Below are 13,940 nucleotides of genomic sequence, written 5' to 3' on the forward strand. Positions count from 1 at the left end.
CCATCAAAAGGTTTTTTAAAAGCTCTCAACTAAATGAATTAAGATAATGTTGATTTTAGGCTTCAAAGAATTGGAGGAGAGATTTGGGCCACTAAATGAGATGTAGAAGTCGCTGCATAGCATGATTCCATATTTTCTTGGTGAGTTACATCCTAAAAAAAGATGAAAGATGATTTCACTCTTAGAAAGAGATAAGACACATCCCAAGGGCCCTTTAATTCCTCTTTTAGCTAAGTTAACTTCTTACACTCAATACATTATTATTTACACCCTCAATAAATTTGATTTTTTTCTTCTTCCTATTTTAAAATTCAACAAATCAATTCTTAATCAACCACTTACCACCATTAATATTAATAAAAGAATACAAAAAAAATCTTCTAACATAAAGAGAATCATAAAATATGCTAAAAAAAAAATTCCATATTTATCTCTTCTTTAATATCATCACGCAACCATAAAAAAAAATTCATAAAATGTGCTAAAAAAAAATTCCATATTTATCTCCCCTTTAATATCAATCAACCAACCCACCATAAAACAAAAACAAAAAAATTCTTTAGAATCACAAACACTCTTAGTATAATTTTTCTTTTCATTTTATTATTGAAATGCTTAATCAACCAACCAACCATGAAACGAAAACAAAAAAATTCTTTAGAATCACAAACACTCTTAGTATAATTTTTCTTTTCATTTTATTAAATGCTTTAACTTTTTAATGGTTTAAGATTTTAAATTTTTTTTAGTTAAATAATTTGTATTAGAATTATAATTTTAATTAACAATATTTTTTATTTATCTTTTTATAAAAAATAATTTAATTATTTAAAATATTTTTATATATCACTTCATCTAAATTAATTTTCTCAAATTTTAAAGTAATAATAATATGAATTCTTCTTATTAGATATCATTTTTTGGGATTCAAGTGCGTTAAAAAAGTCATTCATTTATGATCATTTCCATGAAAGGTAGTCGTAATTGACTAATTTCTCATGATTTTTGAATAGTCTACTTAGCACTCATTGCATCTGTCATTCATCTATAACCATTTCTATGAGAGGTATTCGTAACTGACTGACTGATTTCTCATGATTTTTGAATAGTCCACTTAGCACTCATTGCATCATCATTCATCTAGACCATTTCTATGAGAGATTTTGTAACGAACTAATTTCTCATGATTTTTGAATAGTCCACTTAGCACTCATTGCATGAGGTGATGCTCACAGGGGTGAAGAAGTGGGAATGAAACTAGTGAAATGAATCACATAGCGGCAATCATCACTTTCAGGGCTTGCACCTGGTAACTGGACTTCCCGAGAGGTCACCCATTCCAAATCGCCTTTGGCTCAAGCACGCTTAACTGTGGAGTTTTTCCCACAATCAAACCTACTTAACTTGCTACCTCATTTGCTAACACAATTGAATCCCAAAAAAATAATATCTAATATAATACACTTAAAAAAAACCTCCATACTTAAATTTCCTCTTATATTTTTAATATTTAAAAATAACTAAATACATAACATTTAAATAAGAGAAGAAAATAGTCGTATAACTTTGCCCCAGATGAAACCTATCCTTACAGATGACGTGAAACCCCCTTTAAAATTCATTCCTTCCATAGGAAATCACAGTCAAATATTTTACTAATAAAATTCGCATAAACGACTTAACATCCAGTCGTCAACCTGACACGAGTGAAGCACTAAATCTAGTATTATATATCTGAGTCAAAAAAGTGAACATGTGTAGTGTAGACCAACATATATGTTCGTGCAGGTGACCCTAGAAATAGGGAACATCTACGTCCTCAAAACCGTTTCTCTGCGGCCTACTTCTGCTGCCTCCATGTGACCAAAGGCTAAGAAATCAACGGCGCTATATAATCCTCCGGACCGGAAATCCTGTGGAGGTAGGAAGGAACCGAACAAATCCATGATCAACTCTCTCGCTCAGACATGGACTGCTCAACGAATTCAAATTTCTCTCACTAATCTTAGTCCACACCCGAAGAATAGCCAGTGCACTTTACATCAATGAAATCCTCTGATCTAAGCATCTAAACCCTTAAGGGCTTCGGTAAACAGGACCCGAAGAATAGGTCTCCAATGAAATCCTCTGATCTGCTCATGTAAAATCCACCGCCAGTCCACAAGGGCCTCGGCAAAGATGACGAAGTTGGAGGCTGTGAACAGCAATGGCAGGGAGGGGGATAGGGATCCGACGGGTGGTTTGCCTCTGGTGATCGCGCTGAATTGCCTGGACGACTGCAGATTCGAAGAAGAAACCCTCCGGGGCATCGCCCTCGTCCAGCATGTGGAGCTGTCACGCATCGCAGACGGGCGCATAGAGTCGGCCATGGCTGTGCTCCTTCATTCCCTCGCTTATCTCCCCCGGGCCGCTCAGAGGAGGCTTCAGCCATGGCAACTGATCCTCTGCCTCGGCTCGTCCGACAAGGCCGTCGATTCCGCCCTCGCCACGGATCTAGGGTTGCAGCTCCTCCATGTCGACACAGCCAGGGCCGAGGAGGTGGCCGATACTGTCATGGCCTTGTTGCTCGGACTGATCCGTCACACGCACTTGCTGTCGAAACAGGGCTTTTCCAGTTCCGGTTGGCTTGGATCGCTCCAGCCCCTCTGCCGGGGTATGCGCCGCTGCCACGGTCTCGTGCTTGGGATAATCGGTCGATCGGCCTCGGCCTGCGCTCTGGCCACCAGGAGCCTGGCGTTCAAGATTAGAGTCCTCTATTACGATTGCGAAGAGGTATGTGCTATTGATATGTCTTTTGTATTTTTACAACATTTGCCTCTCAATAAATGACTTTGCAAGTCAACTCGTTACTGGCTTTTGAGAATTAATGGGCCCGAAAAAACATTCTGGAACATAATTTTTTTTTTGGCATTTGAATGCTGGATCTGTGTACACTTCTGAAAATGCCCTAACAAACGTTATCTTTAAATAAAGACTGCCCAAGGGTAATCTGCAATGACGTTCCATGATTTTCTTCAAAGAATGAGCCCTAAAAAACATTTGAGCCATGGATGGCTTCTTTGGCTTTTGAATGATGGATCTGGAAACATGTTTGGGCTTATAAGAATTATACTGCGACCAACGTCATCTCAATGTGTTCGGTGCTGGAAATTTTGTACAATCAAACTACTGTGTTCACTCGAACGAGTCTTGCCATTGTGATTCCCGTGGTTATCACTGGCTGAACAGGTTAAGCTTTCTGGATTATAAGAAGGGATTAAAACATATTTGGTTAACTGTCAAATTGCAAAATCCATCCAACGAGTACACCGGTTTTCGCATCTTTTAGTCCTTATTATTTGATGTTGTCCACCGCTTGGCAGCTTTTTTTGAACTGGCTTCCTCTTATCATGGTGGGGGCTGACTCACCCTGCTTTAGTATTTCGGGGGAACCATTAGCTCCGTTCAATATGGTTACCTTCTGGCAAACAGCGGCAAGTTGCGTGTATGTATTCCGCCAAAGTTGCCCAAGATTTGCACTTGACCCCAACCACTGTTGAGTGCTCTGGTGCACATCCATAAGTGTGAGCACAAGCATTAGACAGTCACTTGGTAGGACTTGAACCTCGGTGGAGGTTAAATTAGCTACCCGCTTTCACCAACCTTGCAAGCACTGCTGATGGCTTGACACTTTCAGTTTATAAAGTTTGACAGTGATGAATATTTAATCACGTACAGTAAATCCATGCAACGCCAGTATTTTGATGTAGAGGAAAACTCAACGGAAGTGATGCTCTTGGCCTTTCGGCATTGCCATGCGTAGTGTTTTTGGATTAGGAGAGTGAAATTTTTTGTTTAGGTGCATTGAAATGTTGCGTCCAAATAATTCGAACTTTCTTGCAACTCTGCCGTATCAGTATTTTCTCGGAAGCGGAGGGTAAAACTACGCCTACTGCCATATCAGTATTATCACTTCATATGTTTTGGAAGAACCGGGTCTCTATCTTGTGATTAAACATCATAACCGCAGATTATGTGCATATGCTGATTCCTGAAGTGGTTTCAACTTGTGATTTTCTGACATTCAGTTTCACTTACCGGTATCTAGAGTGTACCCCTCTGTTCTACATATGAGTACTTCATGATATTTGAACATGAATTAACTGTGGGTAAAACTATGTTTAAAACTTTAATGCCATATTTGTATTATGGCTCCATACATGTTTTGGAAGAACCGGGTCTCTATCATGTGATTAAACATGACAACTGCAGTTTATTTCCATATGCTGAAGTGGTTTCAAGTTGTGGTTTGTTGGCAGTCAGTCTGACTTACTGGCCACTAGAGTGTACCCCATTGATCCACGTATGAGTAGTTCATGATGTCTGGACATGAATAAATTGTGAGCAAATGCCACCCTATTTGTATCCTTGGTTCACACGAAACAGGTCTCATCTTCTGGCTGATCAAACCAGCAGGTTATGTTTCTATGTTAAAGCAGTTTCGCATTGTTATTTTCTGTTGTTGAGACAGACAAAATGGCTTCTAGAGTATACCTGTTTGATATGCATATGAGTACACTGCAAGTTTGGATATATGAATAAGTTGAGGGCAAATGCCAACCTGTTTGCATCCTTGATTCGCATGACTGAATACTTAGTATCCCTCTGCAGGCACTGTAGTCTGTGTTTTCTTGCTTACCATCTAAAAATGCGAGACCAAATCTAAATTTCTCTTTTCTCACACTTCTGTTTTAGATGTTCTCTTTGCTTATATTTCTTACCAGAAAAGAGGGAGCTTGTGACTGGCTTGTCTGTCTTGCTGCAAACTACTTTGTAGTAATCACAATCACTGTGTTCCTGTTGGACAAAATATAAATTAGTGAAATTCTGCACATGCTGAGAAATATTTTTTTGTCATCATAAAACTAATTGAGCCCGTAGTTTAGAGATGATCCAAAAAATGCTGGAAATATATTTTGCAGCCTTTCATGCAAAGCATAAAGAAATTAGGCTCTGTGTAGGCTTGCTCTTAACATTATCGTTTGCTTACATGTGAACGTGCTCAACCAACAAGGTTGTGAAACAACAATATTAAATAAATTCAGGATTATATTGATCATGGCTGAAAGCATGCAAAATAAGATAACACTAGGCAACAATTTTGACATTAATTACCTTTCCATATAGCAGGTATTTTCATGTCTTCTTTGATTAAATTCACTACATACTTGTGTATAAGATTTTACTTAATTCTTTTCCTATGCTTGGGGACATGAGTAATGATAGGGGTGATTTTAAACTTTGGTTCAGGTTAATAAGGGAAAAGCTGTGAGAGGGCGCAGATCTTTTCCCCCAGCTGCCAAACAGATGGATACTCTTAATGATTTGCTTTCTGCAAGTGACCTTGTATCGCTCCACTGTGCTGTGACAAATGAAACACTACAGATTCTTAATCTTGAAACTTTGCAACACATAAAGCCAGGTAATGGACTGAGCTTGTTTCAAGCTACTCCTCTTTGGCACTATTAGTTTACTACATTCTCCACAAAACAAGTTGTCTTTTTGCATGTGAAGCATTTAGGTCTTGTTTGCATCCATAAACAATCTGTTCTTCATGCATCGTTTATGCATGAGGAATATTGCTGAGTGGGATGCAGGAGTAATGGATTTCTGATCTTGTGTACACAAGCTGATGGTCAAGTGGATGCTGGTACTCAGGGGCCTTTATTGTGAATACCAGCAGTAGCCACTTACTGGATGATTGTGCCCTAAAACAACTTCTAATAGATGGAACTGTGGCGGGATGTGCGCTGGATGGTGCAGAAGGTCCTCAGTGGATGGAAGCATGGGTAAGTTCAACTGATCTAAAAATTGTCTCTCCTTTTCTTTATTGCTATACACGATACAAATGTAGTTCCCATTTAAGCAAATTTCTACTGTTTGTTGAATATTTATTTGTTTTTTCTTAATTATACTGAATGTAATATCCCTTAGGGAAATATTACTGTTAGGGTTGAAAAGAGCACATGACAAGATTTTGTATTCTAACTAGTATTACAGTATTCTTTCAAGTTGTGCAAATGGAGACAATATTGAAGACAATAAACAATGTAACCATCACTTAATTCCATCAACAACTTATACACATGCAAGCAATCCAGCAGTACATATTGGGTTATAAACCCACTGTCCTTGCAAATTTCTGAAAACAATTTAGGTTCTCAACAATTTATATTTCACCCACAAGCCCTACCATCCTAATACTTTCAATCTGACCTTACAGCCAGCCTCAGGAGTCAGCCAGATTTTTCTGCCTATTTGCTGCCACAGTCCAATTGCAGCTACTGACCTGCAAGTGGGGCCAAGGTGCAGGTTTACTTTTTTTTTAATATTCCTTAGGAAAATTTAAATTTTCCTTTAGTAAAATTAGAGCAATCTCAGCCGTCCAAGGAGATTTAATCTCAGCCCTTGGTAGCAGTGGTGGGCCCAGGTCAACTTCTAAGAGGGAAAAAGGGCATAGACTTGGTCATTATGCACTAGAGAGCTTGGTGTTTCTACTCAGCAAAGGAGAAGAGAGTTCTGTTCAACGACTAGGGCTTCAAATCAGCGCAGATAGAGGGAGAAAGAGAGGCCAATTCAGCCTCAAATCATTTCCAGCTAGTGTAGACTTCTGCCAGGGGCCACATATAGTGTGCAGAAGGCCCGTACAAATTTGTACAAGTTGCAGAAGAGAGGCTGAGTTGGTAAGATGCGTGCAGATCATTAGTGCAGAGGATTGGCTGAGTGAAGGGAAGTTTTCCCTCACATTTGTAATCATTATTTTTGAAGATTTGCTGAACAGAATTATAAAAAAACAGCAAGTTTGCAGGGTTTTCTGATTTCCCCTGCATGCTAGCTAGTAAACTCATTATATTTGTGGTTTAAAGTTAAAGTTCAGTTTTCAGCTCTTTGCTTAGTATAATTCACATATCAGATAATTCAGTTTTAAGAAAACTAACATGGTATCAGACCCACATCTCTGAGCGAAGACCAACACCTGTCACAACCATCTATTGGGCAGGCCGTACAACAGCCCGATGAGGAGGTAGCGCAGGAGCAGGAGGAGAGAGAAGAGTGAGAGGGGCCCACTCCAACAGTGACATCTAGCACATGCAGCAGAAAACTGAGGTGGGCTGATTAGTTGATTCAGGAGGCTTAGGATAGGGTTGCGGTACCCAACTCTACATTCAGGTAGAGCAAACAGTCACAAAGATACACAGGTTTTATGGCACTGATGTCTGAGGTCTTAGACACAGAGCCTTCTAGCTACAAGGAGGCAACCTCTCAGTAGGTTTGGCATGATGCTATGGTGGAGGAGTACTCTTCCATCATGTAGAACGATGTCTGGGAGATTGTGCCAAGGCTGGAGGGCAGATCTGTGATTGGATCTAGGTGGGTCTACAAGATTAAGCACGGAGCTAACGGGAGTGTGGAGAAGTACAAGGCTAGATTTGTAGCCAAAGGATTCTCTCAGGTGGAGGGCATTGACTACAACGAGACTTTTGCACCCGTGGCTCGTTATTTGTCCATTAGGATCATTATAGCACTTGCAACGTAAATGGGGTGGAAGATCCACCAAATGGACGTGAAGACTGTCTTCCTTAATGATGTGGATGAGGAAGAGATCTACATTGAACAACCATAGGGGTTTGAGGCACATAACAAGGAGACACATGTGTGCATGCTCAAGAGAGCTTTATATGGGCTCAAGCAGGCCCCACGAGCATGGTACTTTCGCATTGACAACTATCTTCTTGGACTTGGCTTCACCAAGAGTGAAGCTATACCTAACCTGCACTACATTATGGTTGAGGGGAAACCTCTCTTTCTTGTGTTGTACGTAGACAACATCACACTGATAGGGGATGAGAAGTTCATCAGTGACTGCAAGAAGGATCTGCAGTTTAGTTTGACAGGAAGGATATAGGACTCATGCACTATTTAGTTGGGTTGGAAGTTTGGTATGGAGATGGACATATTTTCTTGGGATAGGGCAAATATGCTTTGGAGATTCTCAAGAGGTTTGGCATGCAGGATTGCAAGCCCATGGCCACACATCTGGTGTCAAACTAGAGGAAGGTAGATGCTAGTAGAGCAGAGCGAGTTGATGCCACTCTCTATAGGAAACTTATAGGGTCATTGATGTATTTTGTGAACATACGATCGAGCATTTGCTATGCAGTGAACTAGTTGAGCCAGTTCATGGTTGAACATACTAGAGTACACTGGGTTGTTGCCAAACATATCCTTAGGTACCGTAGAGGCACAATGGATTATGGGTTGTTGTACAAACAGGCTGATGGAGTGAAGCTAGAAGGCTTGACAGATGTAGATTAGGCAAGAGGTTTCATACACAGGAAGAGTACCTCAGGTTGCATCTTTAGTATTGATTCAACAACTGTTTGCTGGTTCACTAGGAAGTAGTGATCAATGGCATTGAGCTCAGCCGAGGTTGAATACGTGTTTGCCAACATGACAACATGTGAGGTTATTTGGTTGAGGAAGCTGCTTGTTGGGCTTTTTCAGTCAGAGGTTTGAGCCTACAATCATACATTGTGACAATCAACGCTGTATTAAGCTCTTTGACGACCCAATGTTTCATGTGTTGAAAATAGTGTAACTAGGTTCGGTCTTCATCATGTCAAATAATGTAACAATGTAATTTTTGTATTATTACTTGAGCATCGGCTTCATGCTCAAGAAATGTTTATTTTTAATTTTAAAAAGACAACTATGAGTTGTTACACTTGTAAAGTCAATATTTGTCAAAGAGTCATTCCAGATCATCAAATGAAAAACCACCGAAATGTACCCATCGAATACATGCCCACCAAAATCAAAGGAAATGGTATCCGCTTGGAATGTCGGCCTAATAAAAGGGATCACGTTGGCTTGAAGAAAGGAATACAAGCCTATAAATAGGCAACGTTGATCTCACTTTGAAAAACACAAGTGATACACCCTCATTCTCGCAGCAAGGACGAAGGAAGCCGAGACGAAGGAGGAGAGTTGCAGCAGAGGAAGTTTGTTCCCTCACCCGAGATCATATTTGGATCTGTTCACACGTGTGGAGGTTTGGTTTTGTGCTAGGGTATCATTGCGAAGGTGTATTGTCTGGGTTTACATGGTAGATCTAGCCTCAATCTATGAGGCAGATCCAATCTCTTGAAGATCGAAGTATTGGAAGGGGTAGAAGAGCCTCTATCACCCTCGCACATGCCTCCAGATGACTGTAATATTTTCACTGCTCTTGGACAATACAAATTTTGGCATATAATGAAGTGAATCAAGCTCAATTCAAGGAGTTGCTTCATGGGTGTTTAATTTGCATGGAAAGCAAAAGTGGAAGGAGTCTAAAGGAAGCTGATTACGGCATCATTTGTTCACTGTCATCACTTTGGTGCAGCTCTACTATACATTGCAAAGTTGGAGAAGGAGATTTAGTGTTTGGGTACATTTAGGAAGATTTGTCATTTTGATGTTGAAGGCTATCTTGTGTCTTTTTTAAGGGACTTGGAATTCATCAATAAAGATTCTATAAGAAAGGGTTCAAGGGTTTTTCCTCTCAAGTTTTGGAGAGGTTTTTGCTGTGGCTTGGTGCCAGTATCTTGTGTACTTGTGCATGATTGATCTTCTTGTTTTGATAGCTGGTTGATCTTCTTGTAGGCTCAGTTAGAGGTTTGAGCTTACAATCATACATTGTGACAATCAAAGCTGCATTAAGCTCTTTGACGACCTAGTGTTTCATGTGTTGAAAATAGTGTAACTAGGTTCGGTCTTCATTATGTCAAATAATGTAACAATGTAATTTTTTTGTTTTTGTATTATTACTTGAGCATGGGTTTCATGCTCAAGAAATGTTTATTTTTAATTTTAAAAAGACAACCATGAGTTGTTACACTTGTAAAGTCAATATTTGTCAAAGAGTCCTTCCAGATCATCAAATGAAAAACCACCGAAATGTACCTACCGAATACATGCCCACCAAAATCAAAGGAAATGGTATCCGCTTGGAATGTTGGCCTAATAAAAGGGATCACGTTGGCTTGAAGAAGGTAACACAAGCCTATAAATAGGCAACATTGATCTCACTTTGAAAAACACAAGTGATACACCCTCATTCTCAGGACGAAGGAAGCTGAGATGAAGGAGGAGAGCTGTAGCAGAGGAAGTTTGTTCCCTTACCCGAGATCATCTTTGGATCTGTTCACATGTGTGGAGGTCTGGTTTTGTGCTAGGGCATCATTGTGAAGGTGTATTGTTTTGGTTTACATGGTAGATCTAGCCTCAATCAATGAGGCAGATCCAATCTCTTGAAGATCGAAGTATTGGAAGGGCTAGAAGAGCCTCTATCGCCCTTGCACGTGCCTCCAGATGATTGTAATATTTTCGCTGCTCTTGGACAATACAACTTTTGGCATATAATGAAGTGAATCAAGCTCAATTCAAGGAGTTGCTTCATGGGTGTTTAATTTGCATGGAAAGCGAAGGTGGAAGGAGTCTAAAGGAAGCTGATCTCAACATCATTTGTTGATTGTCATCACTTTGGTGCAACTCTACTATAAAGTGCAAAGTTGCAAAAGGAGATTCAATGTTTGGGTACATTTCGGAAGGTTGATCATTTTGATGTTGAAGGCTATCTTGCGTCTTTTGTAAGGGTCTTGGAATTCGTCAATAAAGATTCTGTAAGGAGTTCAAGGGTTTTTCCTGTCAAGTTTTGGAGAGGTTTTTGCCGTGGCTTGGTGCTAATATCTTGTGTACTTGTGCATGATTGATCTTCTTGTTTTCATAGCTGGTTGATGATAATCATGATCTTGGTTAGATTCTTGATGAAAATCTCTGTATAGATCACATAATTTTTGATGCAGAAAATGTTATGTGAAGAAGCAATATTGATTTTGATGAATGTGCAGCAGTGTAGTAGTGATAACATTGATGATACAGGTAGTGATGAGATTAGTGATGCAATCACAAGGACCTCAGTGTAGCAGCAATAATGATGATGATCTTAGCAGTGTTTGAGAAAGGGATTGATGATCTTGGTCTTGGAGTGGTAGAATAAGTCTGTATCAGATCTCGTTCTAGCATTGATTATGAGAAGATATTGGTACCACTGTCATGATCTTATTTTGTTATGAAGACAAGGTCATGAGCATGATCTTGGCTATGATGAAGGCAAGGTCCTGATCCCTATCTCGATGTAGCTATCATAAAGACATGATTGTTATGATCTCAATAAAGGTTCAACAATGATTCTCGGTGAAGTAGCAACAAGGATGATTGCAGTCATTGTGCAACAGTAACCTAATTGAAATGCTCTCTGAAATGCTGTAAGGAAGGTCATCTTCATGAGATCTCAATTGGTAGATCTGAGAAAGATGATAAGAAGACGATCATCTATTTTAAATAAGATGTCAAGTGTCCTTGGGACAAGGAAGTTTCCTCATCTAACAACTTATGGTACTTGTGCAAAATGGAAAAAGGATAAGTTGTGGACAAAAGTGCTAAAGGTTTGGTACTCAAACAAGACAGTGTAGTATAGCTAAGACTCAGTGCTATGGGAATCATGAAGAACATAGCTCTTGGGAATCTCATTGAATATCAAAGGAAAAGAAGAAGTCATCCAGGACAAAGGGATCACTTGCCAGATAGGGATATACTAGACGCTGAAGAGTCTCTGATAGAAACCTCAGCAGAGGATCCCCTAGTCTGGGAAGGCAGCAAGAGCTTCATTAGGGATTCCAACTTATGGAAATCATGAGATGAAGGACCAATGACATGATGAAGCAAATCAAGGAATTGAAGATCCATTCAATCAAGAAAGCTGTTGAAAGAAGCCTGAAGGAATAATGAAGTATGAATGCTTGCACTTGTTTAATATTATAATGTCATGTCATATGGTTGTAGGTAACATGGCTCGAGCATGATCAAAAGGGAAAAGATCTGTTGAAATTTGGTACTGGAGGACAGGTGGTTCCCTAAGGCATCTTTGGCTTAGGGAAAAGTGTCCAAAAGAATTTAATTTTTCTCCTAAAGTGACTTTATAATTTTTATAAAGTCAAATCTAATTTAAAAGTGACTTTAAGTGATAAAGTTACTAAAGTCTAATTTTAAAGTGACTTTTATAAAGTCAATGAAACATTAGAAAGGAAAAGTGACTTTGGAAATAAATGACTAAGCGGGTCTTTATTAAAGTGGGGTGAATTAAAAAATAGAAAATGAGATTTAAATGAGCATTTAATCTCAGCCATAGATCTAAATCTATTTCAGCCATTGGATTTAGGGATCACCCAAAAGTCACTTAGGGTTAGATTAAAGGAGGAAAAGGAGGAAAATGTCATTCATTCTTTCATGAGCAGATTGAGAGAGAGAGAGCAAGAGAGCAAGGGAGATTTCTGGACAAGGAGGAGAAGGAGGCAATAGCTTGGCACACATACCAAGGCAACATTTAAGCAAATCCTTACAGTTGAATGAGCAAGCAGTGAAAGGCAGATTTTTGCTCAGCAAACAGTAAAAGGCAGATTTGTTTTTGCACAAAAATCGAGGTCCATACATTCTGTCCGTACCTTCCGTACAGCCGTCTGTACAGTCCGTACAGCAGCCGTACAACAAGTTTCAGTGTTTTGTTTTGCTATTTGGAAATTTCCAATGGGCTGTGAGGCTCAAAAATCGAGATAAGTTGTAAAATTTGTTTGCTGATTTTTTGCTGAATATTTCTCACTGTAAAAAGGCATTTTCCAGAAATAATGAAGAGCTCTTGAACTGGTTTTCCCCAAGAGTTGTAGGGGGTTTTTCCAGGGTCACCTTGACCAAAAATCTCCGTGTTTAAATGTGTTTTAATCACTGTTTGTAACTGTTGAATTTTATTTTTGCATTTTCCAGCATTCTGTAAAATTTCCAGAATTTGTGTTTTCAGCAATTATTATTATTATTTATTTTTTTATTTAATTTTTTAATTTTTAATTAATTAATTAATTAATTTTATTTTATTTTTTATTTTTTATTTTATTTTATTATTATTTTATTTTATTTATTTATTTATTATTATTATTATTATTTTATTTTATTTTATTTATTTTTTATTTTTTATTTTTTATTTTTTCAGTGTTAAATGTATGGATATGGGAATGGGCATTTAACTATATGGGAGAAATAAGGTGAAATTGAAAACCGGGGTGGGAAATCAGAAATTTCTACATGGTATCATAGCTTGAGTGCTGAAGTGCAGTTTGGGACAGCAAGGAGGAAAAATTACAGCTGTTGATTTTTCACTCAGAAAATTCCAGCAAGCTGATTTTTCACAAACAATAGTTTTATCTATACTACAGCAGTGCTATTTTTCAGTGTTAGGGCAGCAGGATGTCATTGGGATTGAGGGTGGAGGATAGGCTGGATGGGCATACAAATTACAGCGTTTGGAAGGAGAGAATGCACAGTATCTTTGAGGAGGCAGAAGTCTGGGATATCATGGTGCATACCACACAGAACCCTGTTGTTGTGCGTACTGATGCTACTCAGTTGGCTGAGTATAATAAAAAGAACAACAAGGGTAAGAGGCTGATTCTAGACGGAGTCAAAGACCATTGCATTCCTCATGTGAGAGGAAAGAGCAATGCCCATGAGATGTGGACAACATTGTCCAATCTCTACCAGAGTACCAATGAGAACCGGAAAATGGTCCTGAAGGAGAAGCTGAAGAACATTAAGATGGGTAATGACAGTGCAGCTGGATATCTCACAAAGATTACTAATGTGAGAGATGAGTTGGCAGCAATTGGAGAGGCCATTCCACCCACTGAGTTGGTGCGGATTGCTGTGAATGGCCTCCCTCGTTCATGGATGAACTTTGCTGATGGGGTTTGTGCACGTGAGACCCTTCCCACATGGGAGAGGTTTTGGGATGATTGCATTCAGACAGAGAT

At 39.1% G+C, this 13,940-nt stretch overlaps 1 protein-coding gene across 1 annotated transcript in view; it reads left to right on the forward strand.

The window, feature by feature from the left end:
- Positions 1-1,875: 1,875 nt before the first annotated feature.
- Positions 1,876-13,940, forward strand: part of AN (NAD(P)-binding Rossmann-fold superfamily protein) — a 46,122-nt gene continuing 34,057 nt past the window's right edge. The window contains exons 1-3 of the mRNA XM_089385157.1: positions 1,876-2,772; positions 5,290-5,461; positions 5,698-5,828. Coding sequence (XP_089241283.1) covers positions 2,179-2,772; positions 5,290-5,461; positions 5,698-5,828 — 897 coding nt within the window. The 5' untranslated portion in view covers positions 1,876-2,178. The remainder of the gene's footprint in view (positions 2,773-5,289; positions 5,462-5,697; positions 5,829-13,940) is intronic.

This window comes from Pinus tabuliformis, chromosome Q (assembly GCF_031772625.1).
Source record: "Pinus tabuliformis cultivar Carrire ecotype Pingquan chromosome Q, CPIR1, whole genome shotgun sequence".
In the NCBI taxonomy this organism is placed as follows: domain Eukaryota; kingdom Viridiplantae; phylum Streptophyta; class Pinopsida; order Pinales; family Pinaceae; genus Pinus; species Pinus tabuliformis.